The sequence below is a fragment of the Rhodnius prolixus genome, unplaced genomic scaffold (assembly GCF_049639745.1).
Source record: "Rhodnius prolixus isolate KJV_2025 unplaced genomic scaffold, Rpr scaffold_21, whole genome shotgun sequence".
Classification (NCBI taxonomy): Eukaryota; Metazoa; Arthropoda; class Insecta; order Hemiptera; family Reduviidae; genus Rhodnius; species Rhodnius prolixus.
In genome coordinates, this window is record NW_027411606.1 from 878,050 (window position 1) to 906,038 (window position 27,989).

The 27,989-nt window shown below is 30.0% G+C and overlaps 5 protein-coding genes and 1 long non-coding RNA gene across 10 annotated transcripts in view; 4 read left to right on the forward strand and 2 right to left on the reverse strand.

The window, feature by feature from the left end:
• The window catches only part of LOC141455056 (ankyrin repeat domain-containing protein 16-like), a 13,746-nt gene extending 12,903 nt beyond the window's left edge, over positions 1-843 (reverse strand). Inside the window, exon 1 of the mRNA XM_074129881.1 lies at positions 736-843. The gene's annotated coding sequence lies outside the window, so the exon portion shown is untranslated. The remainder of the gene's footprint in view (positions 1-735) is intronic.
• On the forward strand, positions 841-9,949 carry Prx5 (Peroxiredoxin 5). The gene is made up of 4 exons (XM_074129888.1): positions 841-983; positions 1,786-1,920; positions 8,246-8,377; positions 9,424-9,949. Exons 1-4 carry the CDS (start codon positions 888-890, stop codon positions 9,613-9,615), a joined length of 555 nt encoding a protein of 184 aa, XP_073985989.1. The 5' UTR covers positions 841-887; the 3' UTR covers positions 9,616-9,949.
• Positions 9,950-10,138: 189 nt separating this feature from the next.
• LOC141455062 (uncharacterized) lies at positions 10,139-13,962 on the forward strand. The gene is made up of 4 exons (XM_074129892.1): positions 10,139-10,290; positions 10,474-10,626; positions 12,463-12,619; positions 12,736-13,962. Exons 2-4 carry the CDS (start codon positions 10,513-10,515, stop codon positions 12,774-12,776), a joined length of 312 nt encoding a protein of 103 aa, XP_073985993.1. The 5' UTR covers positions 10,139-10,290; positions 10,474-10,512; the 3' UTR covers positions 12,777-13,962.
• A 458-nt stretch (positions 13,963-14,420) lies between these two features.
• LOC141455064 (uncharacterized) lies at positions 14,421-20,661 on the reverse strand. The gene is made up of 2 exons (XR_012459127.1): positions 20,323-20,661; positions 14,421-19,202 (listed from the first exon to the last, which is right to left on the reverse strand). It is a non-coding gene; the product is annotated as an uncharacterized lncRNA (long non-coding RNA).
• Positions 15,951-18,768, forward strand: LOC141455058 (BOS complex subunit TMEM147). The gene is made up of 4 exons (XM_074129886.1): positions 15,951-16,272; positions 16,351-16,489; positions 16,625-16,846; positions 17,977-18,768. The coding sequence occupies exons 1-4, from the start codon at positions 16,196-16,198 to the stop codon at positions 18,223-18,225; spliced, it is 687 nt and encodes a 228-aa protein (XP_073985987.1). The 5' UTR covers positions 15,951-16,195; the 3' UTR covers positions 18,226-18,768.
• LOC141455052 (DDB1- and CUL4-associated factor 8-like) lies at positions 19,843-27,981 on the forward strand. 5 transcript variants are annotated; one of them, XM_074129873.1, is made up of 12 exons: positions 19,843-19,983; positions 21,320-21,672; positions 21,957-22,129; positions 23,197-23,446; positions 23,551-23,786; positions 23,876-24,050; positions 24,845-25,007; positions 26,237-26,367; positions 26,445-26,564; positions 26,644-26,775; positions 27,325-27,423; positions 27,598-27,981. In XM_074129873.1, the coding sequence occupies exons 2-11, from the start codon at positions 21,343-21,345 to the stop codon at positions 27,394-27,396; spliced, it is 1,782 nt and encodes a 593-aa protein (XP_073985974.1). In that variant the 5' UTR covers positions 19,843-19,983; positions 21,320-21,342; the 3' UTR covers positions 27,397-27,423; positions 27,598-27,981. The 5 variants fall into 5 exon arrangements, 4 of the variants coding, with proteins under 4 accessions (XP_073985974.1, XP_073985972.1, XP_073985976.1 ...); XR_012459124.1 differs by lacking the exon at positions 19,843-19,983 and adding an exon at positions 19,990-20,184 and having other exon boundaries at positions 27,325-27,471; XM_074129871.1 differs by lacking the exon at positions 19,843-19,983 and adding an exon at positions 19,990-20,184.
• The last annotated feature ends 8 nt before the right edge of the window (positions 27,982-27,989 follow it).

Below are 27,989 nucleotides of genomic sequence, written 5' to 3' on the forward strand. Positions count from 1 at the left end.
ACATAGTTATCATTTCAGGCTTCATCTATTTAAAAAGCACAACCAGGCTATGTAATATACAAATTGGTGACAAATTTTCCCTTGAAAATCCTAATTAAGAGAATGTAATGAAGTATAGTCAAAAATTTAATAAACTATACCTTTAATTTAATGTAAATAAATTATAACAATAATTAAAATAAAAACTGCATGTGGAAGGCACTAATATTCAGAGTTTTTATCGATCTATTCGTAAGTAACTAAAATATTTTATCAATTTTAATAGAGATTTTTTCTTAAAATAGCAAATATTTAAAAAAATGAATTTATTAAACAATATTTTCATTAAATTACATAAATCTTTTTGTGAGAAAGTCCTTCACAGTTCTAAATAATCCCCGGCAAATACTGGGAAAGTACCTTGAACATCAAGGCATTTCCCTTTGCTTTTCCATGACGATTTAATGAGATTTTGTTTTTTAACTGAAGCAAAAGAGGCATCATTGAGTTAATTCTTAATTGTCTAATTTCAATCAAATATTGTAACAAAAATACAGTTTTAAATCATCAACGTAATTTAAGGCTCTTTTATTATTTATTCCTTAATCAATAAACGGAAAAAAAGATGATGTAACCCTGAAACATAATTTCTAAAATGTCCTAAACGTCTTCGTTTTGATTGAGGTGAATGTGTTACATCTGTTTTATTTCATTTAAAACATAGAACATGCTCATTGATTTAAAACAAATAATTACATGAACAGACGTATTCAGATTATAGTCAATTTTCAATAAAACAACATTTTGGTTCATCATGGACTTGGCCCTCATTTTCAAGGCCAACTGTAACCTAGAGGCGGCGGTAGAAGAACGCAACTCCGGCATAACATCATAGGAATACTCAACCAATGCATTCACTAGTACACCGTGGACCTGTAAGGTTGATCAGTTCTTTTCTATATAATAAGTTTCACACCAGTACATCTGCAAATATGCCTATTCAGGTATGAATTATAATAAAGTAGTGAAATAACGCTATACTTTTTCTTGGAGGTTATATTTTCATCGTTCAATGATTATAACCTTATAGATAAAATATAAACTTCTGATACTCTTTTATTAAAAAAATATTTTACTCTACATTAATATCTTGTAATTTCATATTCGGTACTGAGCATTAAAAGCATTTTATTAATAAAAGTAATTTCATTCGTTAATACGTAGTTCAGATTGCATGATATTGAGATATATATATTTCTATATTAATGATACTTTTAAACTGTTTTTTTAATTTTTTATCTAGGATTATGTCTATTATGCACTTTGAACTGCTTTTTTAGATAACAAAAACAAGTAGAGGTGATTTATATGTAAGTGTATTTCTGTTAGATACACTTTGTGGTTATTCCAATTTAATGTTATTCCAACGTTAATATTGTTTATACTTATTATTTTGTCCAGAAATTATTATTTTTTCAAATTTTGCCTATATTTGCAATGGTGAACTTTCAAGGAAGGGTTAAATTTTATAAACTTGTATATTTAAATATAGTTGTCAGAAAGTGTTATGTTTTAAAAAAAGAAAACATTGTTAACGATGTAGATTTTTATTTTATGAATAAAATTCAGCTAAATAATTATAATTTATGTTTAAATCCTTTAAAAGACCACATTATTTCATATAACAGATGTTGCCCCAAGAATTGTTCATTTTTTTTTATAAATACCGTGCACTTTGTTTTTAAATTGATGATTATAAAAGTATTTTCTTAACCAGCCGTAATACTTCTTTGTTTTTTTTATAAGATTGGAGATAAAATACCAAGTGTTGATTTATATGAAAATACCCCAGCAAATAAGGTAAACATTGAGGAGCTATGTGCTGGTAAGAAGGTTGTTCTCTTCGCAGTTCCTGGAGCATTCACACCTGGATGTTCTAAAGTATGAACTTTTTTTAAGCTACTTTACTTATTTTTAAAATTTCTCAAAAAATGTTGCTATTTATCTATGCTTTAATAGCTTCAGTGGTCTCAGTAGAGTTATAATTGTATTCGATTTTATATAAGAATAAAGGTAAGTACACTACTAGGTTACAATCTGATGTTTATACCAAATGTGAAAATACATCATAATTAGTTGGGAAAGGCATCTTATTCGTTTTGATAGGTTAATTAGGTGCTTTTCATTTAGTTGGGCTCAAAAAAATGTTCTGATGAAATTCTTATTAGTTTTTATCGCCACTTGTCAGAGAAGTCATGAGAGACCGATGAAACTTGTCTTAAATTTTGTCGCCACTAACCAGTTTATAGATATCTTGGTTTTTCTGTTTCTGCCTTGATTGAATTTTTTGTTATTTCGCTGGACATTTTTAGAGAGAACATTGAGTGTAGTAAAGACTTTGAGGAGTACAATGCATAAAAAGGGAAACAAAATAAATGTCAAGTTTCTGCCACAAGCGTTTGTTAAATAATTAATTTGGAAGAAAACATTCTAGATTTGGAAATCAAATGAAAAAACACCCTATTGAATAGAACTGTTATTTTCTTTTTAAGTATTTGTAAAAATAATTTACTGAATTGCGAAGTTTAGTAGAATTACTTCTAGCAAAAGAAACCAAAATACTTTCCCGTAATTATATCTAGAGAGATGTAGTTCAAATATCTATGAAAACTACTGTTTGGTTGAATTGGGTTTGTTTCTGTTTTGAATAAATAGAAAATCCTCAATGTCTTACTATATAGGTAGATTGTAGAGGAAATGGCTTTCAAAGCCAAATCCATTGAGAGGTTTGATAATAATGGTTTTTTATTTACAATGAGTTAATTTTAAATCGACAATAAAAATTAACTGCTTTCTGGGTGAAGCAATAAAAGAATGATATTTGTCCGTAACACAGATATATTAATATAAGTACCAGAACTTTCTTTTTAAAGTTAACTTATGCAAATTAATTTCTGAAGTTTTCCGTTTTGATAGAGTGGTCATAAAATAAAAATGGGCCCAATTTTCCTTTTTTTTTACTTTTCTCTTCTAAGGTTAAAGTATTAGGAATCATTTTATTTATTGTTTTCCTAAATTAAATTTATCAAAATTTTGAAAACAGAGTTCACTATACTGTATCAGAAATTTTGATTTAGGGTAACTAAAATAGTGAGAGAAATACTACAAAGTGGTTTTAATATGTATGTGTTTCAGTGTTATGTTTATTGAAAAAGTGATTGAATTAAATTTTAATATAATACCCATTTTTGAAAAAAATGAATCTTTTCATAACAGAGATATTAATTCATCCTTTTTTTCTTTTAGCATTCAGAAATATTATTGCTGGTAGTTAGAAGTGAAAAACAGAGGTCCTTATTGCTTTTCAAATTGTCTCATATTTCATGCATTGATGAAATCTGTATCTTATGAATTGAACTTTTCTGTTGCTTCGTTGGTTGTATTTTGTGAACTAGATTAGAAACTTTTACATTTTTTTTTCGCACTATTGCAGTCATTAGCGCCAATAATGATTGGCGATTTTTGTGACCTCTTTCCTTTTATAAAAAATTGTTATCATTCACTTTTGTTAATTGCAATTATTTCCAATATACAATCATATCACTAACTAATCATAGCACTTAATGAAATCATATCGCTAACAAAAAAAAACTCAAATATTTTGATTTTATTAGCATTTTTTCTAGTAAAAGTTTTAATTTTCTTCCTTCAAAAACCTTTTTAATATCGTTGAGGAGTGAGGCACGGTGAACAATCGGAAATGTTACTTCTAATTGAAATTAGCCTATTAAGATATCATTTTAACCTTAAAGTTTATAGAATAAGGTGGAACCTTAATGTATTTTTCTTTGTTTTTACAGCAAGGGAATAATTAGTTTAGAAATTAGCTGATATTTGAATATTCAATTTTATGTGAACAGTCTCAATTAGATTCTTCTGAGGGTTGAAAGAGAAAAATCTAATCCTATTTGAAAGTCAGTTCAATTCAAAAGAGATGAAGCAAGAATTTTTTTTGTAAAAAAATTCACTTAGTTCTGAGGAAGTAAAAAAAAAATTCTGTGTCTAAAGTTGTGATGGGTTAGTCCATCATAAAAGAGGTCATTGAAAATAGATTTTCTTTATGCTAAGTAAGCTATTGCATGTGTATTTGAAAATGTAGACATCATTTTTAACTAATATCGATCTAAATAAATAACTTCATAGTGTATATATATATATTTTTTTTTTCAAAACCCTCTTGATAAAATATATTCGAAGCTGTGTGTGAAATAATCTTTGTTTTTGAGAGCAAAGACAAATCTATAAACAAAATCTTAATCTACCAAATCATAAAAATGAATTTTTATTAAACTCTTCTTAGTAGTTTTTTAAATATATATATTTTTAAATATATATATTTTTAAATATATTTGTATCTAAGTTATGTTCTTTCACTATTACTTACAAACTTTTTTCTTATAAATTTGGGTTTTCTGGGGTGTATTCATGAAAATGTACTACTGCTTAGTAAGTTGTAACTGACAAAATTCTACTGATTTTTCATCCAACTCGGAATTATAGTTACTTTATTCGGAGAATCGGTGTTATTATAGGTAGTACAACCTTAGAGTTCATAGAAGTGACACATTAGTGGAAGCCTAATACTTCCTTCCACTGCACACCCTCCAGAATTAAGGAAAACTGAATTCCTTCTATGAATATTTAATATCTATAGTTTAATGAGTTCACCATGATTAATAATGGAGAAAAATCACGGAAATGAACCCTATTCAAAAAGTTTTTGGCACTTTCAAAAATGGAATTTTTAAACTCGAAATTTCATCCATTTATTTAATTTTCATCAATTGTTTGTAAGTAATTTACCGTATTGTATATTAGTAATAATATTACTCAACATTAAATGCTAAGTGAAAAGCGTGAACTCTGCCTCTTCCCAAAAATTGCTTTTAATAGAATTCTTATTGTGTTTTCAACTAAACTTGTGGATCTGAGTGCGAACAATTAGTGCTCCATGTATAGTACATCTACACGAATTATTTAAAAATTCAGAAGCTCTCAAATTGTGCATTATCTTAAAAACTCATTATCGAAAATCTAATCACCTACTCCCTATTACCAGGAAAAAAGAGTCAGTAAATATGCCATTAAAAAAAAAAGGTATAAATAAAATCCGAACCTGAAGCTAAATTGTTCAATTTAAAATTTGAGATTGGTAATATGAGGCAATTACCTGATTATGCCATATATCAGTTCTTTAATTACAAATGTATTGTTTTTAATTATAGTATTTTTTAAAACGTAATTTTGATAAATTTTTGCTACTTTTACAAACCACGTGTCGTCCTTAATGCTTTTTGGTTAGGATAAAGCAACTGGTTTTATATTTTGATGATGGAATACCAAGTTATATTTTTAAATAATACTAAAATTATATAGTTGACAGTTTTTCATGAATAGCAAAAACATTTTTGTATGTTTTTTTAGGAAAGAGAAGGAAACCGACTTGGGCAGTTTATGGGAATTATAGTTCCAATTTTATAAAGCGAAAAGTGTAATTAATATAGTTTTGCAATGAATTAAATATGTGAATTAGTGATAACTGTTAAAATTTTGGGTCACAAGTATGGCAACATTTTAGTTACCATCAAAACCGTGGTGTACAGTTTTCTCACTAGTTGTCTGTTATCCACCATTTCTCCTCCATAGCGTAACGTTGGCGCTGGTTCCCCTCATCGTATACCCCTTCTTCTCTGCCCTCTCTTCAAAATCCCCTTCTACTAACGTACAATGATTTTCAACTTCTCTTTCTCCTCTGCCTTTCTCTCTCCATCACGTATATTTGGTTCTCTTTTTTGCTTCACGCAGCTTGCCAGTTTGGCTCTGTGTGATTTTATTACATCAAACAATTTTTTTCAAATTATTGCTTAATTTTTATAAGAAAAATTTTTTAGAATCGTATGGACTTTTAATTTTAAGTTTTCATAGGAAATGTCTATTTTAAGAATCTTTGATTACTAAAAAGAAGTTTATACTAATTAGTTTGTATGTTGTGTGGGTTTTTTGGTTTGTATATGAGTAACCCCTCAGAAAGTTCAAAACGAAAAATCACAGAAATTACAAATTTTCGCTTAGCTGTTCTATCAGAGGATGCTTCAGTTAAGTTTCAGTCAAAATTGGTCAACCAGGAGGTTTCAGTTTTTTTTTTTTAGATTTCCGGAATATTGCTTCTACAATTTTTCTTAAACTATATATACTTTCTGTTCAAATGTAGTTCCATGACTTTTATTACAAATGTTTCTCCGGCAAAATTATATAAAGGCAGTTCTGGTGGAGAGGAATATTAAAATAATATTAGTCGTAATTGAAATTCCAATTTTGCTACTTATTGCATTTTTTTAGCGATTTTTTCGGGTATGGTTCAATTTAAATGTGTATAATTGATTTCATCTACTAAATTCCAATACTGTTACAAATCATAAAAAATTTAATTACTAAACTAGGAGCTGTAAGAGAAAGTGAGTCCACACCCACGATATTATTTTTAGGTTCAACTTTGGAGCACTGCAGTTAACATAGAACACTATTTCTCTCACTAATTACACAGCTACATTCTTTCATAAACTAATGCATTTAGAGCAATGATTGGTTTTTTTCTATTTATTTTTTATTTGTGTAAGTATTTTTCTTAAATTCAAGGTTGATCTACATAATGCTGTTCCGTTATAAATTAGCATTTGGTTTTTATTATTTTTTTTTATTTCTCATTGATCATTTATAGAAAATATTTAATTCGAAGTTTTTGTAAGAAAAATATTGCAATAATTGTTTTGACCTTTTTATAGAAAAAGTCATTTTACTTTCTCTTATCAATCATCATTGGAATTATTGCAATCGTGCAGATAACGGAAGCTTTAGAAATTTGTTGTTAGCCAGGATTTACAATATATTAATAAAATACTGCAAAAAAAAAGTTGATATTCCTTTCTTTCCTGGCACGTTACTTAGTTAGGAAAAAGTCATTAGGAAGTTTGGAATTATAAATAAAAATGTGATATCTATTATATAATTTAGACGCCACGGTAGCCGAGCGGTTGGTGGCGAGACCTGTAAAGCTGATATGTATTGTGGTACTGAGTTCGATTCCCCGGTCTTAGGCCTTAGATTTTTATTTAATGGTTAATAAAAAAAATGTACAGTAAGTTTGCTAGTCGCCTCCGTCCACGACACCTAATTGGTAGTTGGACGTAAAGACCACCTGAAAAAATAGGCAATTACATTACTTAGTTTCTATATTATATAATTTGTTTTTTAAAATTACTTTTTTTTCCCTAAGTAAGAAATATTTCGGTATAGTAAATTTTCTAATATCGTGTTTTATCTCTGTTCTGATTCCCCACTGAGTCTTGGAAAATGGTTTATGGAAAATTGGTCTGGTGAGGATGTATTTATGTGAGAAAAAAAAAAAAAATACAAAAAATTTTTCGGAAGCTTTAACTTTGCATTTTGTTTGAGATATCACGATGGGTTTTTCCGTAAGTTTGCGGTCAGAATTCCTCTCTGACCCATTTAACTTTTATAATGCTTTTAATTTGGATTTGATGTATCTAGATTAAAGTTTGACTGTTTCTGCAAAAATATTTAACTTTTATTTGAACTATTTGTCTAATGAAAGTAATTAAGTAGCAGCCTTTAAGGAGGAGGGATATTTTTAAAATTATACATTACTTTCATGGCCCATTTTATTTCAACTGAATAGACATTTTACAGTTTTAACATCAGTAACAATTAGTTTTAAAAATTCCGAATTTACAGCAATTTTCTAAAAACAAAGATTCCTTTGAGTTTTTTTTCTGTAAGTTGTTTTGATATCTATTTAAAATTTATTTATTTTCAATAAATAATCATTTCAAGATAAATTATCATTTGCATTACTAATACGCAATACTCTTTCGAGGCATCTTTAATTCGAGTCCCGTTTAGCTTCTTTTATTTTTATTTGTTAAAAAAATGTTTATAGTAAAGTTAATAGCTTTCGCCCCCCTCGTCCACCAAACCTAATCTGGTAGTTGAACGATAAAAGCCTTCCCTTCAAAAATAAAAATCAGCCAGGTTACTTTACGTCCTCTGCTTTTAAAATACTTTTTGTTAGAGATAGAAGAACTTTATTCTCAATTTTTGTCTTTCTTTCCCTCTTTCTTTGATGAATTAACCATTAGTATCATCAATAAACGTTTTCCTTTTTCTTTTTTTTTTTTGGTACTTACAGACTCATCTACCAGGATACGTTAATGATGCTGATGACTTAAAATCAAAAGGTGTTGGAGAAATAATATGTGTCTCGGTAAACGATCCATTTGTTATGGCTGCTTGGGCTCAAGATCAGAAAACTGAAGGAAAGGTAATTTTTATTTATTTATTTTATTAATGGTTTTATGTAATTATAAACAAACAAAAACTATCATATTAAAATTTTCTAAAGGAATATGTAAATATACCTTTTATTTATTGCTTCTTAATCCTTAAGTAATGGTGCAATATATTCGCTAAAGTGTACACCGCTGCAAAATTTAACTATGGAAACTCATGTTCTAAATATGTGCCCTGAGATTGGTACACTTTTATGTTATCTAATATTTCTTATCTTAAAATGGAAGTGTGATTGCTTATTATGTATAAATTTACATTTATTTTATTTTTAATATTTATATTTTTTTTATTGTTTTTATCTCCATAAATATTGTGGATCTATCACAATTTAAGATTTATATTACAATGTACGCTAAGAGCAAAGTGAGATTAGTTCGGTTATTCCTAACCAAAACATATCAAAAAAGAAGAACATAAATTTTTTTTCTTAGGAATTAATTTAATTCAAATGCATTTGCTTCTATAATTAAATTTTAATTCATACTAATATTACGCGGATTGTAATATCGTACAACACAGTAAATGCACATTAGAGAGAAGCCTACCTTTCAAGTCTTACCTCAGACCTACTTTAATATGAATTTTGCGGAAAAAAAACATTCTGTAAGTTATAGGAGGGCAATAAATTACTATGATACAACTAAGAGAAGCTTCTTGCACCGCTCTTCTAAAGCCTGCTCTACGATTAATTGCTGCAAATAAAATTTATCTAAAAAATTGTGGAAACAAAATCGATAAAATAGCAAGAAAAAAAGAAATACTGAAAAATAAATTCAATAAAGATCTATTTCCGATTGAGGAGTTCTGAATGCTGAGGTTCACAATGCGTCAAGTGGTAGTGATAAACAAACGTAATTCAATGTTTCATTGCATTTTTTATTTAATTCAAAAACCTAAAATTGTATTCTATATAAACAATTTGTTATGTTCACAATAATTCCTCTTCTTGAGAAAATATAAAAAATTGAAGAAAAACATTTCATGTATTTCATTAAATTTTTGATTTTTTTAATGCAGGTTCGCATGTTGGCCGACCCGAATGCTTGCTTTACTAAAGCGCTTGAATTAGAGACTGAAATAGCTCCTCTTGGGGGTATAAGATCCAAGCGTTACTCCATGGTAATAGATGATGGAATTGTTAAAGCAATAAATGTAGAACCTGATGGTACAGGTTTAGCATGTTCATTATCGAAAAATATTGAAGTATAATGGAATTTGTAATTTTATTATTAATCTATTATTGTATCTTTACTTCAAATTGAAAGAATTATTTAACTGTTCAAGAATGGCATTTAAGTAAAAAGGTAATGTAGTTCAAATATTGATCAGATATTTTTACCGTTAATTATTATTTGTTTACTGTGAAATTACAAACTAGTTCTCTTAGTCATTTATCACAGATTTATTGTAATTTTTAGGAAAAAATTAGTTATTTTCATGTTCTTCTTAAATTACAAAAAAAATTAAATACATTTTTTGTAAAAAATATCTTTTATTTTGTAACGCAAGCATGAAATAAAAGAACGCTTTTTGCACTTAAAAATTTATAAGTTTAGTCCAGTTTTTTAAACATTAAACTTGTATTCTCTTACAGATTATTCCAAAGAAATATACTATTTAATTTTTTTTAATAATTTGATTTTTTAACTAAAGGTAAGTAGAGCATATAATTATAATTAATCCTCATGCGTTTATTGCATTTTGTGAGGAGGGGTGATAGGAGAAAGAAGCTAGGGGAACGGGAAGTTTAGTTAAAGTGTTTGCCGCTGATAGAGAAGCGTCGCTACTAGCAGCTGAATAATCTCCAACCCAAAGAAAATTCCGCCTCAGTACTCTCGAACCCCTCGCTGATTTGCAAATATATTTACTTTGCTCATCAATTAGGTAATTATTAGAGAATAATTCATTTAATTTGCATTAATCTTTTAATATTACTTGTATTTATGTAATAAAATCATTTAATATCGTCATATAACACCTTTCGGTGCACCGTATTTCCCCGGTTTATTGAGCTAGAAGCTCGCGCCATCTTCATTTTGAACAAAGACGAGTGTGTGTCTGTTTCAGTGCGTTAGTTGAAGTGTATCACTACGTTTTCTCATAACTATGAGTTCCAAGGAAAATAACTCGGAAGTTGCAGTGGAGAAGGCGACAGAAAACAACGATAAATCTAGCACGGATGCCAAATCAGATGTAAAAGGAACGAAAAGGCCAGCAGAGGTAAGGCCAAACAAATACTTTAAAAGTTTTTAATGAACACGTTGTTGAGTACAGTGATTGATTTAATATTTTCTACCGTTATTTTTTATTTTTATATTTGATTTATGTGTCTCCTTCTTAAATTTGTTAGAATTTGTGTGAATGATGTTATGGATGGGTAATTAGTTGTCCATGTGAGGGGTCGAAGCCGGCCGGTGAACTCTAAATAATTTGAAAACATTATCTCTTTTTTAATACTATCTTTTTAAAGAGTGTATCGATTAATCTTCAATTTGTTTAATATGTTGAATGTCATTGTTAAAAAAAAAAAAATGAGTGGCTATTAAAAAAGATAAACACATTGACATGTTGTTGGTAATATGGCGTCCGCGCTCATTCACTGGACTCATAGGTAGGCTACTGTCCTTGATTTGAAGTTGGCTGATTCCATTAATATTTACTTCTGCAAAATAGTCAACTATCAATAAAAATCACCGAAATTTGTATTTATTTAACATTCTTCAATTTTTCTGAGATTCACCTTGTAGTAGTTGATGTTACATGGTAAACGATCAATAACAAAAGTGAAGCAATTGACGTGTCAAGCGGGCTTGCATAGTTTTGATTAATCGAAATCCTGATTAGAATTTGTTTATCTTACTCCTTAGTGATGTGTAATCAATAATTTTACCAATTCTAAAACTATTTTTCTGTATTTAGGATAATAAAAATTTTTCCTCATAACCATTTTATTTGAAAAGTGCGCCAATTGTTTATATCCATTTTTTGTAGTATAAAATCGTTTTAACTTTTTTTATCATATCGCTAAAATTTGCTGATTATTTCGAAATTCAATCCAATTTGACAAGTGTGTTGGATTATTTAAATTTTGATAGCTTGTTTCGGTAAAATGCATTGGTTGGTAACCTTTAAAATGTATGCCTAAAAGAGGCACCATGCCTAAAAATTTCGTAAAATTTTTTTTTGGTGTGTTTCACATTGTTTAATATAATGATGCCTGATAAAACCCCCTCTTATTTATGCTCGTAATTTTAATGTTGGAGACTTGGCATGTGCAGATGCCATGTTTTGGCCCCTCTCTTATTATTTTATTTCAGTTTTTTTTTCTTTTTTGTTTTATTTGAACCCAGTCTTTCTTTTGAGTGGAAATGTTTGTCGGAGAGGGGAAGCAATAGCTTTGTATAAAGAGCTTGGTTTTTGGGGAGGGGGTTGTTTGGTAGGGGAAGGGTCGAGGCCCCCTAGCCTCGTTCACGGGACCTTCCAACTGCCGTTTTTCTATATCTCCCACCCTTTTCGTAATACGTTTACCCCTCATTGTCTGTACTTGACGCCTATGCTACCTTTCTTTTATTAATTAAAATAAAAATAACTATATATATAGTATTAACTATAGTAATAGTTAAACACACACACAAATATAATGTTAATAGAATACAATTATGGGTTACATCAGAACTGCCAGTAAATAAATCTGATATATGTTATGTTGAAAATGTAAAAAAGCGTTATCTTGAAATGCTGATCTATCATGAACGTTGAAATAAACTTGGAGCTTGGTCTTCCATAAAACTTCCAAATTCCAAATTTTAATGACTTGTCAGTAATTTAAATAAATCTTTCAGTTTCTAACTTTAACAGATGTCCATCTAAGTAAAACTTAAGTTTTAGTTGATAAACTGTTTTGAGTTGTAGTTTTTTGAATAAGATATTAATAATAGACATTTCTATTTATCTGTCTAAAAAAAAAAAAGATTGTTAACAGTATTATTTAAAGTTCATTAATTTAATAAAGGGATGTTTATGCAAATTGACTAAAAATTGTTTTGGTCATTGTAGGATAAAGGTGATGACGTAAAGAAAGCAAAGAAGGAAGAAGAGAATGGAGAGGGTGAAAGTTTTGAAGAAATCCTTGATGAGGAAGAGGAGGAGATTGAGGCTGATGAAGAAGATGATGACCAACTTAGCGAAGGTGACGAATTAGGTGAAGGAGAAGGTAAGAATTTCCTTGTATTCTAATGTAAAATGTACTCTTATTTTATATTATACTAGAAAACAGGGACAAAAATAAATTGAGAGAATTAAATAAATATTTTTGTTTGAATTGGCCAGATGATGAAGAAGAGGATGTGGAGGATGAGGAATCGGCGTAATGTTACAACGGAAGTGAGGAAGAGAGCGTGTGAGGACGAGAGTGAGTGGAGTGTGGTTTAGAGGCGATCAAAGAGAGGGCTCAGAGGCCCGTGTGGGGCTACTCGGTGAAGTCGGACAGTTTACTGTGTAGGCTTAGCACCTGGTCTCGAACCCCTCTTCGCAGCACACACAAGTTTTTATTTAATAATAAAAAGTACGAACACTTTATTTTAAAAGAAAAAACTAAATAAAAACACATCAGCCTTGGTACGATCTATGTGGCTCATGTGGTTTTTTATTATTATTATTTTTTTTTTGTAACTTTGTATAAATAATAAAGTAAAACAAATAGTTTATAAGATTTAAGATATTCTTTCTGAATAAATATCTAGAATGAAATTTTGATGTGACCATTGTATTAATTGAACTGTACAAATATTTAAAAAAAATAATAAAATAAATTAACTATTAAGTATTGGTAATTAATTTAAAAAAAAAGTTTTAAAAATTTGTGTCCGCATGATGAATACACAAAAAAATCTCTGGTGAGTGGTTATATTTTATTTTGAGTGCTACTTAAAAATAAATAAAATTACTCAAAAACGATCAATACGATGTATGAAATTTTTAAGAATATGGTTTTTTACTAACTTTTAGGTGTCAAGTGTGTGTGTTCATAATGTTAATATATACATAAATATATATGTATAAATATATATATATTTATGTATGTATTTTTTAAGACCAAGCATTTCACATCTGTTGACTAGAATGTTTTTTTAAAATCTCATTCCATAGAATTTCGTTTTTTTTTTTAAATTATTTTTTGTTTAAATTACTACTCAAGTTTATAAGTTCCACGCATAGATTTTCTGTTTTCTAAAAAGTTAAAAAATAAAAAACACCCATAAAGTACAAGAACTTTGTAGATTGTAAACTTGTAATCTTTTTTTTTTTTCTTTGAGTGACTAAAATGTTTTAGTTTTTAGTTAAATGTGGTTGTTTGTATTTTTCTTAAATCCTAGTTTCATCCATCCAGTAGGCAAAAATATACATATATTCAAATACTGCGAAATACTCTAAAGCACTTACCCCTTGCCATTTTTGCTTTGTTAAATTGCTTCTTTTTTTATAAATAATATAACTTGACAAGGGGAAACTGTTTTAGTGCGAATTTTTATTTTTTAAATATAATTTTTGATTTTATTCGTGATTTATTTTATTTTTTTTTCCGTCCATTTGCTTGCTAACCTTTTATTTTCTCCATGTTTTATGAAACAAAAAAGAGAGGAAAAAAAGAAATTTCAGAAATAAGCTCAAAGAAGATACTAATTTCACATTAAAAAAAAAATCACCTCAATATGTACATCTTAAGCAGTACGTTTTATTATTTCACAAAAAAGGTATGGAGCGAAAGGACTTACTTATGATGCTAAGATTTAAAAAAAATTGCAAAGAAAATTCATCACAACTGTGGTGACTCTATATATATAATATACATATATAGAGTAGATTCTATATATATAAAAGAGTAAATTGTATTTATATAAGGGTCGTAATTTATAAGAATTATTTAAGTTATTTTACAATCTTGATACTACCCTTAAGTAAAGTACATACTCTTTTGAAGACTGTCTTCTTAGGTAAAAATGGCTGATTCAAGGTTTTTTTTTTTTAATGTTTATCAATGATTTATTATGAATTTTGTAAAATGAAAATTTCAAAAATTAACTGCGTGTTTTTGAAAGGAATAAATCCTGATTCCAGTCCTGTTTATTATCCTCTACACTGACTACACAGAATTTGAAAAATACTTGTAATATATAAATATTGTGGGATGTACATTTTTAAGTAAGCGTTATTTCTAAATTTTCCTAAAAAAAAAAAGATTTAAATATAATATTTTAAAAATTGTTTTATTCATTACCCAATGCCCCCGTTTCAACTTTTTATTGGAAAAGTTCCCAAGTTTTCATGTTTGCAAAAAAAAAGGGCCAGAGTTTGAAAATAAGATATCTGACATTGTGAATAGATAATGAGGTATGAAGGAATTTGTTGTTCAATGTTGAAAATCAACTGACCGAAGCTGGAATATCTTGAATGCGATCGTTAATGGTTGCGGGGATTGCATTTCCTGTAGTACAACCATCGAACGGTTGAAGTTTAAACAAGATTTATATATATATATTTTTCAAGTAATTCTAATACGTATATCTGATATTGCGTTCAATGCTCAACGAGTTTGCCAATAGTTAATTTGCTAATCTAAATTCATTACCATATAAAAAATGACCACAGATCTCAAATTTCATACCCTGAATAAACTTAAGAGGGACAAATGTTTACTGTGGAAGATAACTAGAAATCAGTGAAACCCTCATATAAATGGTTGACCTAGTTCGGTCGAAACCACGTATAGGTTCTAAAATAAAATATTTGTGGCGTCTATTCGTTTAATATTTCGACACTAGCACCAAAATCACCAAGTTCGGTCTTGCAGCGATTGTTCTTTTCACTCACGTTTTTCACCTCAAAATAGATTTCCGAATAAAATGACAGTTTTGTTTTCTGGGAGCGGATTTTTTTTTACAGGTCGGCATCTTGGTCAGTAACGCAGCTAATTGTAGCAGTCTATACTTTCTCAAAAAACAATTGCACTTTTTACCTTTTGCCCTAAAATGGTCATGATCTGGACACAAAACAATTTTTAGAGCATTATTCTGCATGGGTATTCGTACAAGATAACTAAAAAAAAAATCGCAGAGGGCGCTTTGTACTATTGTCTCGTGCTTGCTGAACTCTTACAAAATGTTGGAAAATTTCGAAGGAACTTCGAAAAAATATTTCATCTTTTAAGCCTGTTTATAGGAATGCTTAGAAAATATCTCCACTTCGTCGGTGTGAGTTAACTTTAGCTCGAATACAGATTGTGGCTGGAGGAGAATACTATCTGTGTACCCTGTCGGCTTGCGTTACCATCGTAATTTGCGGTGTGTGAGATCTCTGGCAAAAATTTAGATTTATTCATTAAAATATATATTTACATTATTGTAAATAATTATAGATAGACAAGGGCAAAAATAATGAATTTTGTGATTAATTAAATAGTAGTTTTTGGAATTTTCACAATATTTTGACGAGTCGCGCTTTGAGATTACTTTGAACCGTTAATTCGATTTTGCTTACATTTTCCAGCGTTTCAACTGTTGTGGACTTAAGTGATTTTTATGTTGAATGTGAAAGTATGAGTGCAACACTGTTTAGCAACCTTTTTTAACCTACCATTTATCATGGCATATCATGAAGTATAATAGGGTATTAAGAGTAGTTGAAGCTAATCTATGTGATCATAATACTTTTCGCTGATTTAATTGTGAATTTATCTGATTCCTTTCTTCCGCTGCTCATATTTTCCTTGAACTAGTATTACTTAGAGAGCATGACTTTATACCATTTTGGTAACTGCTTGGCATTGGTTTATATACCGTTTCATATCACCTACAAATATTCTGGACTGTATGTATTTTAGCAAATTTATTTTATTAATTCCCAATTATTTATTCTTATACCCAAGTTCAATGTTTTTATATTCAGGTCTGAATACGGTGCCTTTTGGAAATGTGTGCAGGCTGGTGGAATATACGTTCTCACCCAGCTTTGTAAAATGTTATTATTAGCAACGTTTTTTCCAACCACGGAATCAAATATGCATGGCCAAATCGACATGTTTGGCGTGAGTAATCATGCTTGTTTAGTAAGGTGGAAGGGTGTAATATGAATTCGTTTCTTATATTTTCTTGCAATAGCAGTTTTTTGGAAGTGTCCGCCACCTTACTGTTTAGTTTTACTTTTTCTTTTTTGATTCTAGGAGTGGTTAAAAGCCACCGTTGATTTAGCAGATCTTGCTGGTTTGTATCTAGTATTAGCGGGTATTCCTGGTAAAGGTCATGCAAAACTACTTACTGCTGGCCTTGGATGGGCAGGTGCCGAAGCAGTACTTACAAGATTTCTGCCTTTATGGGTTGGTGCCAGAGGAGCCGAATTTCATTGGAAGTACATTCAGAAAAGTTTAGAATCTAATATAAATTTAGTAAGTAAATTTATATTTAAATACAATAATTCGTATAAAGTTAACGTAACTGCTAAAGTGAACACGATTGAAGGTATTTGAATACGAAAAAATGTGCCAGTTAACCTTGTTCGGGAGCAATGGTTACAGCCTATCGCGACTTTTTTTTTAAAAAAAAATCTATTGTGCTCTACGCAAGTATCTTTCTACACGGTCTACTACAAGTGCTTGGTCCTGGAGGACTTAGCAGATACCTATAACCACCATTTTTTTCTTTTAACTCGGCGCTGTAACCAATTAATGGGTCTTATACTCTAATATGCGCTTCCGTCAGCCCTCTTTATTTAATGCGGCAGCCTGTCAGTTTTGGTTGCCTGGCATGCTTCTAGAATCCTCACTAGCTCAATCCCCCATCTTAGTGTGGGACGTCCCAATCATTTCGTGCGATACAAATTCGCTACAATTATTTTTCTTGACATTGTCTCCGCCCAGCAAAGACTAGCAAGGTTGATTGCATCTACGGTGCGTGGCTACTGGTATAGCTTTAATAGCTTCCTATTTTTTCGGGTCACTCCTTCTATAACAGGATTGATATCTTTCGAATAACCTGTTTCTCAATTATTTACATATTTTTGTAATAACCAGGCTTCTGATCGATTCTATCTAAATATTTATACTTTTACTCCTAGTAGAGGTCGTATCAAATTTTCAAATTTGTGTTAGGCCGCTTAAAATAAAAAACGTTTTAATATCATGGCCTGGGTGTGAAACAGGATATCTCAACAATGAAACGTTAAGGAAAGCTCAAACACTGTATTCCTTGTTTACTATTAGTTATAACTTCTCTTAATAAGGTCTAAGCTATAATCCGTCAGTCTGGAATACGACTTTACTTTTGCATTTTTCAGTTATTCTCAATTAACTCCAAAATGGTTGAAACTATTATGTTTATACCTTGAATGTTGAGGTCAGTTATTTTGATTAGAAACTTTTTCCTAATTAATCCTCTTTTTTATACTAATTTTGTATGTAATATATAATTCATTATGTGGTTGTTGATTAAGCAATTGTGGTAATTATACGAAAATTTTATTTATACCCAGCATCAACTTATTTTCTTCTGTCAAATAATCGTCTGTTGATTTTCTCAGGTACAACACATTACGACAAGTACATTAGTTTGGTTGTGGTCGAGACATGATCTGACGAGGTCAGCTGTACCAGTGGTGACTGTAATGTTACTGTTGTCATCTTATCGTGGATTAATTGTGGATCTGGCTATCTCCAGTAATTTCAGCACTTGGATGATATTAGCAATCCGAGCAATATATACATTATGTTTATCACTTACCACTCTGAAAATTTATGCTGGTATTGCAGCCACCATTGGAATTTTTTAATTAAGTTCAAAGCTGGAAATTTGAAATTGCAAAAACAATTTTAACAGCTGTAAAAGAGATCATCCTTATTTTTTATTCTATACCACCTCTCTAACCTAAATTGCGCTTGTATGTCGTCCCTTAACATTCCGCTAGTCAAGAATGTTTTTTTTCTGAAGTACATTTAAAAGATGATTCAAAAAAGCACGCCAATTTTAATGGCAATAAATTGAAAATAAAATTGTAAAAATTTACTCAAGGGTGCAATAAAACAACAAAGTGACTGGTGATTCGAATCCGGTGCGCTTTTTAGATCACCCTTTAATTAATTTATCAAACGATAAATTTATCTACGGTTAACATCAAGCTAAAACTCAGTAATTCATTTTGTTGGTATTTTTTTTTCTTTTTTGCACATCGGTAGCTTCAGTTATTAGTATTTTTGTTAGTTGTACATTCGATTTCTATTGTTTAATCAATATTTTAAATTGACGATTATAATTCTCTGCAAAAAAATAGATTAAAATAAAGTACAAATTGAGAACGACTAAAATCACTGAATAACCATGGATTATTATTTTCCTCTTTTGGAATTGTTTAATTAAAACTCAAGTAAATTATTTTTATTTAGCTATGCGTGATTTAGATGTGTGGTGCATCTAAAAATAAAAAAAAATAAAAAAATAATTTGTTCAATTCATCTTTTAACAACGAAGTTTTTTTTTTAAAGTCAGTCCTTTATTTACGCAAATTGCACCTGTTAGTTAATGTTTTGGCAGTACTCTGAAAAAGCATAGTTTAGCTTTAATCCAGTGTATCTGGTTAGCGTACACTGGATTCCAACATGGAGATCTCTGATACGAATCCAGCGCTGGCCCTTAGATTTTTTTTCTCCTTCGACCTTCTTACAACTCATTTTCTGATTGTTGTAAAGAAAGGACAATGTTATTAGAGAACAATGCCGGCACTCCTCCAAAAAAAGCTTCTGGCGCCAATGACTTCAGAAGTTGTCACAACATGCAAAAAATAAAGGAAGGAATTAGCTGAGTGGTTAGTGCAGTGGTATTTCACACGGATATTCTGAGTTCGAGAGACCTGTTCACTCTCAGGATTTTTTCTTTACAAGAGCCTCTTACGGCTCATTGTCGGATATGAACAGTGTTCTCTGGCAGCTCCCTAAGGGGCTTTATTAAATTAGTCATGTATTAAATCAATGGGAATTGCAATATTTTTTAGGTTTTAATGGAAGCATAGAAGTAACCGTCGATAAAATTTATTGGATTGAGGAATAAAGTTTTTCTTTTAACATGTGGAAGCTTTTAATAATTTTTTTTTTAAAATGAAAAATCGCGTTTAGATACAATCATAGAGGGTTAAATGTAAATGTTACTCAATCTTCAAGTTTGAAAACTTTTACTCAGCTGGAAATACTGTTTTACTGAACATTCTGTGTAGGAAACCAACGGACTTTCTATAAGTTTTAGTTGAATCATTTTCCTAACATTTTTGAAGATTGGAGGGGGTTTGATCTCCTACAAACTTGATAACATGTGCTGATGAACAAACCGTGTCATCAGCAAGAATTAAAGTATGTTATTTTAACTCAGATGTTGAAGGAAAATGTTAGGTTAGAATCTTAAAAATTTTAGTGACAGGCAGCCATGTAAATGTTCAAACTAGATTTTTCGTTTTAAGCAAAAGTTATTTTAACTTTGGATGTCTGATTGCTTGCAACACTGAAATCCGGGCACAATCTTCTTCCTCACTGCAACGACACTAGTGAGTAAAAATCAAACCCTGATTCCCTATACTTATGGATTCATCAGTGTAGTTCCTGAAAGATATCAGTAACTAAAATGTATTAGTGGAACAGGTCAAGTGAGGTTGTTTTTTATGAAATATAAAGGTGGAATTAGAAAATTACGTTCACATCAAACTAAGTTCTTAAGAGTATTCTAATATTAAAATATGTGAAAAAGTGTAAGTACTGATAAACAAAACAAAACATTCTATAATTCTGAGTAATATTAAGACCTTTTTTTTCGTTTTGAAATAGTAATTGCTGTTTTAAATGCGCATTTCGTTGAAGGTGCTAATTTTTTATTTGTTTTTACTAACCTCATGACGCCATGATTTTAAATTTTGCGACTTAAACTTAATATAATACAAATTTGAATGAGGGCCAAAAAACTTCGGACATTATATTTCCCCTCATACACTTTTCTAGTGTAAATTCATCCCACCCACCATCATTGTAAATAAGACTGTATGGTGGAAATATGTAAATTACACTTCAAAATTCTTATTTGCAAAAACTATTAAGTTTCTATAAACATTTTCCATTTGGTTTGGACTTGAACTTTGTAAGAACGATATGATTTTTCCCATTAACTTTATATTATTTTCAATTACGTTTATTCTCAGAAATTTATTTTTAACATCAATGTGGGAATTAAGAATATGTTAGAATCAGCTGTTAATGTTTACGTTGCATGGAGAACGATTAAGCTAGAATTTCTCGCTTGCTGTTCATTACATGCCCGAATACAAACTAAAATACCTTAGTTTGATTAGTGGTATATTTCCTTTTTTTATTTTCTCTTTTAGCAATTTTTGACATTGATTTTTTTAATAATTTGTACATTTTGTTAAAAACAAAAGTTCAGAACATTCGATGAAGGATTTAATTAAATTAAGCAGTTGATTAAGTTATTTGTTCTTTGCTAGAAGCCGTTCGGGTAACATAAACATCGTCAACCGAATGATATGTAAAGGAAATTCAGGTTGACAAATTCGTTTTTTTTTTAATTGTTATAAATACATTTTTTGATGAAGAGTCGGTCAATTCCGGTTAGTTAAAAGTTTTGATAAGTTTTTTTTTTTTATATATATATACGTAAAATTAGTTTAATAATAATTATAGTTGCAATAACAGAGTTTTCACGTTTAGCGGTATCTTCTGATTCATTTTATGTGGGAAATAATAGATGTTTACACTCCCTTAAGAAAGAAGTTCCATCTTTGCAAATAAATTAGAACTGATCCCTGCTAGTTATTGGCTTGACGATATTTGAACATCAGTAATTATTCTAATTGAGGATGTCGTTATTTTCAGAAAAATGACATGAAATATAGAACATGGAAAATAACAACGACAAATCTGAGACAGAGGGATCCAACCCTGAAGTTCAATTTCCTACAAATTCACCTCAAGTTGTAAATGAACAAGGTGATCATTCTCCATTCACCAATCAGGTAGTAGATAATGGAGCAGTTGATAATTCCTTGGAAGAACGTAACACCGATTCTCTTAACGATTCTATCGATTCTGAAAGGAGTGGTGAAAATGCATATAGTCGCAATAGACAGAGACGTCCAAGGATAACGTTACATTTTAATGATGACATGGCTACTGATCGAACTGAGAATGCAATCGAAGAAATTGAACAACCATCTTCAGATGATGATGTAAGTTCATATCATAGTATTAATTTATATTTTTCTGACATAGAAGTCTGCTCAGATAATAAAGCCACTTGTAATCTTATAAGTTCCTTAAGAAGAATACGAGTTTTAAAAATTTTGTATTTACGAATTTCGTACGTATCATAAGGGCAGTCATTTTATTGATGCTTGGTTTGAATGCGATTGAAATTTGCATTTTGATTGTTCTGGAATATTCAGTTTGACAGTCTTGCAAGCTGGTTCCAAAATACTAAGTACTTGTACTTTTATTTAACCGTATCCATTAGGAGTTTGACATGGGAACTGATATCGACATGTGGTCTGTGGATGATTCAAGTTCGGATTCACCTGAGAGGAGTAAGACCCCAAACACAGCCGTCGCTGCAGCGCATGTGAAGTCCCTCATCTCAAAACCTAAACCTGGTCACACGTGGTTTATCTTAAAAGAATTAAGGAGAAGGTGGGTTTTGTTTAATTATTTAACAGTTTTCGTGGGCTAACATATAATGGAAAATTATTTTACCGTTTAGTGGTGAATCGCATTTATTTATGTCATTTTTTCTCTTTTAATTTCTTTATAGAGTAGATGTAAAAAATAAAGAAAAAAATTGCAAAAAAAATATTTTTAGTCAATGTCCGTCTTGACAACAGTGCAACAATGTTTTTTATTTAAAAAAAAAACTTTATAATATAACTTATAATATTAAGTTTCAGTTTTAATTACATTCGTTGATCAAGAATCTGACTATAATTCATGGTCTGCGCTGCGCCAGAAACCCACTTTAAGAAACTTTTTTAAGTCATGTATCTTCCAGTATCAAAACATTAGATTTTTGTTTTCATGAAAAAGTGCGGATATATTTTAATTATAAATTCAGCTAATATGAGACACTGGCCTAAAAAGCCACTACACTCTCATCTTCAATCTTTTGCAAAAGTTAACACATTATTTTGACAACCATCAACGTTCAGGTTGATGATTTCATATCGGGTTTGAAAATAAATTCTGTTTTCTACAGTTTAATATAAACCTTGCTTTGGTAAGATTTTCTTAATGTGCGAACTGTTAAAAGAATCAAAATTATTGTTGAAAGATTTTTTTTCACTGTCCATTCCTCCCATTTTAAATCTTACTATCTTCTTTTTAGTAATTTCTATAAATCCAGTTCTATTATTAGTACAGTAATATAATTTATGTGACATGTCATTCTTTTTCTTCTAATTTATATTTTAACTTCATTTGCCAAATTAACAGTAAAGGTAACAGTAACACAACTTAACTGAAGAGATATTTTCTCTGTTTCTGTCGAAGTAGAGTGGTGCTTTTATATTCAATTTTAACAGATAGGACATAAAACGAATTAAACATTTTTTTTTTTTACTTATTTCAGTAAATAATTTTTTGTTAGCGTCAAAAACCGTTTTACACCCAAAAGGCAATAATTTTATTATTTATATTTGTAATTAGATTTTTTTTGAGTGTATTGAGCAAATGTATTTATTACGTGTTGTTTGTTTAAAAAATAGAGAGATTGGTATCAACCAGGTGCCTCAGCGATTTACTGGAAAATATTATGGTTCCCTTCATGCGGTACAAAGATTGGAACTGATGTATAAATTAGAAGAACATACCGGTTGTGTTAACGCTATCAACTTCAATCGAGCAGGTACTCGTCTAGTAAGCGCTTCAGACGATAGGAAAGCTGTTGTGTGGGATTGGGCTACGGGTAAGTGCCAGCAGGCGTTTAACACTGGTCATGAGTCAAATGTCTTCCAGGTATTATGATATGTATTTTAATTTTCATTAATACAGTGAATTAGTATAATAATCTTTGGTGTGCATTCTGTTTTTTTTTTTTTTTTTTTTTTTTTTTTTTTTAGGCGAAATTCCTTTCTTTAATTGGCGAAGAGCACATTGTAACTTGCTCACGTGATGGCCAAGTTAGACTTGCTTTGCAAAATGGTGCTGGTACCTACGATAATACAATAAAACTAGCCCAACATACTAAAGCATGTCATAAACTTTCACTGCTACCTCATTGTCCTCACACTGTCCTATCCGCTGGTGAGGATTCTACCGTTTTTTCCATCGATATCAGAGAAAGAAAAGCAACGCGGTAATATTCTCACAATTTTAGAATTTGCAAAATTTTTGTAGATTTAGTAAATATCTTAGCCAAACCTTTAAGTATGTTACATTTTCTAGATTAATGCATGTAAAGCACGACGAAAAGAAGATACGTTTGTACAGCATACATGCGAATCCAATGACTAGTAATGAAATAGTTATTGGCGGTGAAGACGCTTATATTAGAATATATGATAGAAGAAATATTAAACGAAATGGGCTTGCTCCCATTCAATTTAAACCTACTCTAGATGTAAGTAAATTTATTTTGACAAAACTCCAGTTTAAAAATTTTAGAAGAAAATTAGTATTTGTCGAATTCGTTTAAAATTTAGAAATTGCAAAGCATATTGAAATTGTTTTTTGTTAGTTCTTGGTTCAAACCGTACCGGATATTGTATCAATATTTTTAATTTAGCCACGCCAAAGTAAACATATTTTTTAATATATTGGTAGTTACCTGCAAAATGTGGTTAGTAATTACCGAGGAACTCGTGAGTCACAATGCACTGGTTCCAATCAGCTATTCTTTCACATCTTCTCCTCCTCTAGCACTAACGTCTAAAATCACACCTCAAACACCTTTACCCTGTATTGTTTTGATAATAGCTCGGCCCCTAGAAGTCAATCTGACGAAGTTTCTGTTCGACGACGCAAACAAAACTGTCTTCATTAAGATTCACACTACTTTCCTTGGTATGTGCATCATTCACTCATATTCCATCATTAACCCCTTTGCAATGAAGTGTTGGTTAGGAACATATATTTTGAAATATTTATCCCTTAAAGTCAGATTTTAATCATTTGGTCACACAAATGCCATTATTATGTTCAATTTTCATTTGGATGATTCTTTCTTTGTTCAGATACAATATTTTCCTCATATTTTCTATCCAATTATCTCTGCTTCGTTTCAATATTTTGCATACCGGCAGCAACGTATGTAGTCTAAAAATACCAGATTTTTTAAATTAATATTAAAATGTTCATTAAAACATAGAATGTGCTTTCCAAAATTATAGAACTAAAACATTTTTGTATTTTCAGATAAAGCCGTATTCCGTGTATGTAACTTGTGCTGTGTTCAATTACAACGGTACAGAGGTATTAGGCTCATATAACGATGACGACATATATTTATTCGATGCCAAAGCTCCTTCCAACTCAGGTAGCCTTCATAAATATGAAGGTCACCGGAATTCCCAAACAGGTAATATACAGGGTGTCCCAAGCTATATGGATAATATGACTTTTTCTCGGAAACTAAGATAGCTAGAAAAAAAACTAAAAAATACGTGTTCCCTTAGTTTTTTTGTTAGGAATCCAAATTTAATTTGTAAATTTTTTTCGGTGCTTCCAGAAGCGAGATACAGGCACCAACTTCATTTTTTCAAATAGGAAGGTGCGGTTTTTATTTCAGAAATAGATTCCTCTATTTTTTTTTAAAGAAAAATTTACTTGAACGGTTTTTTTCTGTGAGCGATATTTTACAAGTTATGAATGAAAACATGATTATTATAAGAAATTTCAAAATTATATTTTACGGTTTTTTGATAGAATAAGAAGAAAAGTACTATTTTATTATAAATTTTACTCATTAATATTACAGATCATGCTCGAAATGGCCTCCACCATTAGAGATGCATCGACATGCTCTTTCCTGCCAATTGTCCCTTACCGCCAAAGAAATAGATTCGGCTTTCCCCGAGTTACAAGCATCTATTATTCTCTGCTTTAGTTCATCTACAGACGCAATTCCGGCTTGATTCTGATACACCTAGATTTAGAAATGCTTTTAGATAAGCAGAAATAAGAAAAGAAAGAAAAAAGTTATGAATAATCACCTTGTTTTTTTCGAGCATGATCTGTAATATTAATGAGGAGTAAAATTTATAAAAAGATAGTACTTTTCTTCTTATTCAATCAAAAAACCGTTATAATATCATTTTGAAATTTCTTATAAGAACCATGTTTTCATTCATAACTTGTAAAATACCGCTCACAGAAAAAAACCGTTCAAGTAAATTTTTCTTTAAAAAAATAGAGGAATCTATTTCTGAAATAAAAACCACACCTTCCCATTTGAAAAAATGAAGTTGGTGCCTGTATCTCGCTTCTGGAAGCACCGAAAAAAATTTACAAAGTAAATTTGGATTCCTAACAAAAAACTAAGGGAACACGTATTTTTTTAGTTTTTTCCTAGCTATCTTAGTTTCCGAGAAAAAGTCGTTATCCATATAGCTTGGGACACCCTGTAAACATTTTTAAAAATTCTTAAAATTTTGGGAGATTTAAATTGAAAATTAATCTATTGTTTAAAATTTGAAATTTAATCATTCTAGTTAGAATAATTGAAATAGAAATCACTTGAAAGAAACATTTTAGCTCCATGTCTTTGAGGAATTACTTAATAAGTAATTAACCAATTTGTTATTTCAGTCAAAGGAGTAAACTTTTTTGGTCCACGTAGTGAATTTGTAATTTCTGGCTCAGACTGTGGTTATATTTATATTTGGGATAAAAAAACTGAATCGATTGTACAGTGGATGAGAGGTGATGAAGACGGTGTTGTAAGTGTTAACAATCTATTATTTTTGTTATTTTTTTTTTTAACAAAACAAAAATAGTTTTTGAAATTATCTGTTAGATAAATTGCCTTGAACCGCATCCATGGATACCAGTTTTAGCAACTAGCGGCTTGGATTCAGATATTAAAATTTGGATTCCTTCTTGTGAACAGGAACCAAAAATGGATGGTTTACAAGAGGTTTAAAACAATTAATTTTATTATATAGTATATAATTTCTTCTTTAAATATAAAATTTTTGCTTTTTTAAAATTTCCAGACCTTGTTAAAAAATATTAGAAGTAAGGAAACCAGGAGACATTTTGGTCCTTCGAGAGAACCATTCAATGAAGTTCTTATACTCGGAAGATGGATGAGACATTTACGATATTTAGAGCAAACAAGACGAGGAGTGAGTTATCTGCATGTCTAATCTAAGATTCTGAGATTATGAATTTGGTTTGGTGTAGTCAACTTGAACCATTTTTTTTTTCAATGAAGTATTTATTAGCAATAGTTTTGTAAGCGAAAGGGGAGGAGCTAGGGGAGAGAACATTTCTTTTGAACAAGGTATCACTTAAACTTTGGTAGCTCCTTTCATTGCTGTAACCTCCACCAGTTTTTGACCTAGCACTCAACAATGGATTTTGGTCGAGATTTTGTTGTTACTTACTTTAAACTTGTCTTATACGCTACAAGTTAAAAACATATTTGAGATATTTTTTCTGGAAAATGTGTTTTCTCTTAAGAATTAAAAATTATGGAAATTCCAAACTACTTATCAGTGAGATATGGAATTTTGTTCAACAAAACATTTCTTAAATAGGATAATATCACCACTCGGTTCTTAATGTCACTACGTAGAAGTCAGTCTTATTAGTTATTAATAAGTTAAGACGAAATCACAAATCTCCTATGTATTATGCTTTCTAATTATTAATAAATCATCTCTTTTTTTTAGAGCTCAACACCAGATCCATTTGCCCAAAGGGACGATCTTTTCGAAGCTTCTTCTGCCAGTTCTTCGGATTAGGATATCAAAAACATCTACTTTTAAGTGGTGAATAGTATTTACCCCTCCTTTTTGTTTTATCATTAGTGTATGATGGTAATCTTTGTTCATTTCTTTTTATTTGATAACAACTAAAATTTGATATTTATAACTTTTAGAAAACAAAATATTACAATTGGCACGATATTAATGATAATAATGAGTGAATTGTTTGTTCTCTAGGTTATACTAATGGATTGTGAGTTATTTCTTGTGTAACTTTGCCAACAATGATCGGCGCTCTTCCCCCATTAGGGGTAAATGAACTATATTTAAGAACAATAAGGAGTAAGTTTTTTTATTTAGCCTATTTTTTTACAATTGTAAAAAATAAAGAATATAAAATTGTGATTCTTTTCATTGTTATAATATTTTCATTGTGAAATATATAGTCAATAGTGTGTAATTACTCTATAAGGACAGTTTAAATACATATTTATCTTTTTAATATTTTCATTAAATTAACATTTAGGTTTATGTATGAAATTCAATATTAGAATTATATATATATATATCAAGTTGCGATGGTAAAAGATTGTTTAAAAAAAATACAGATACTCTTGCGTACGTCTGAG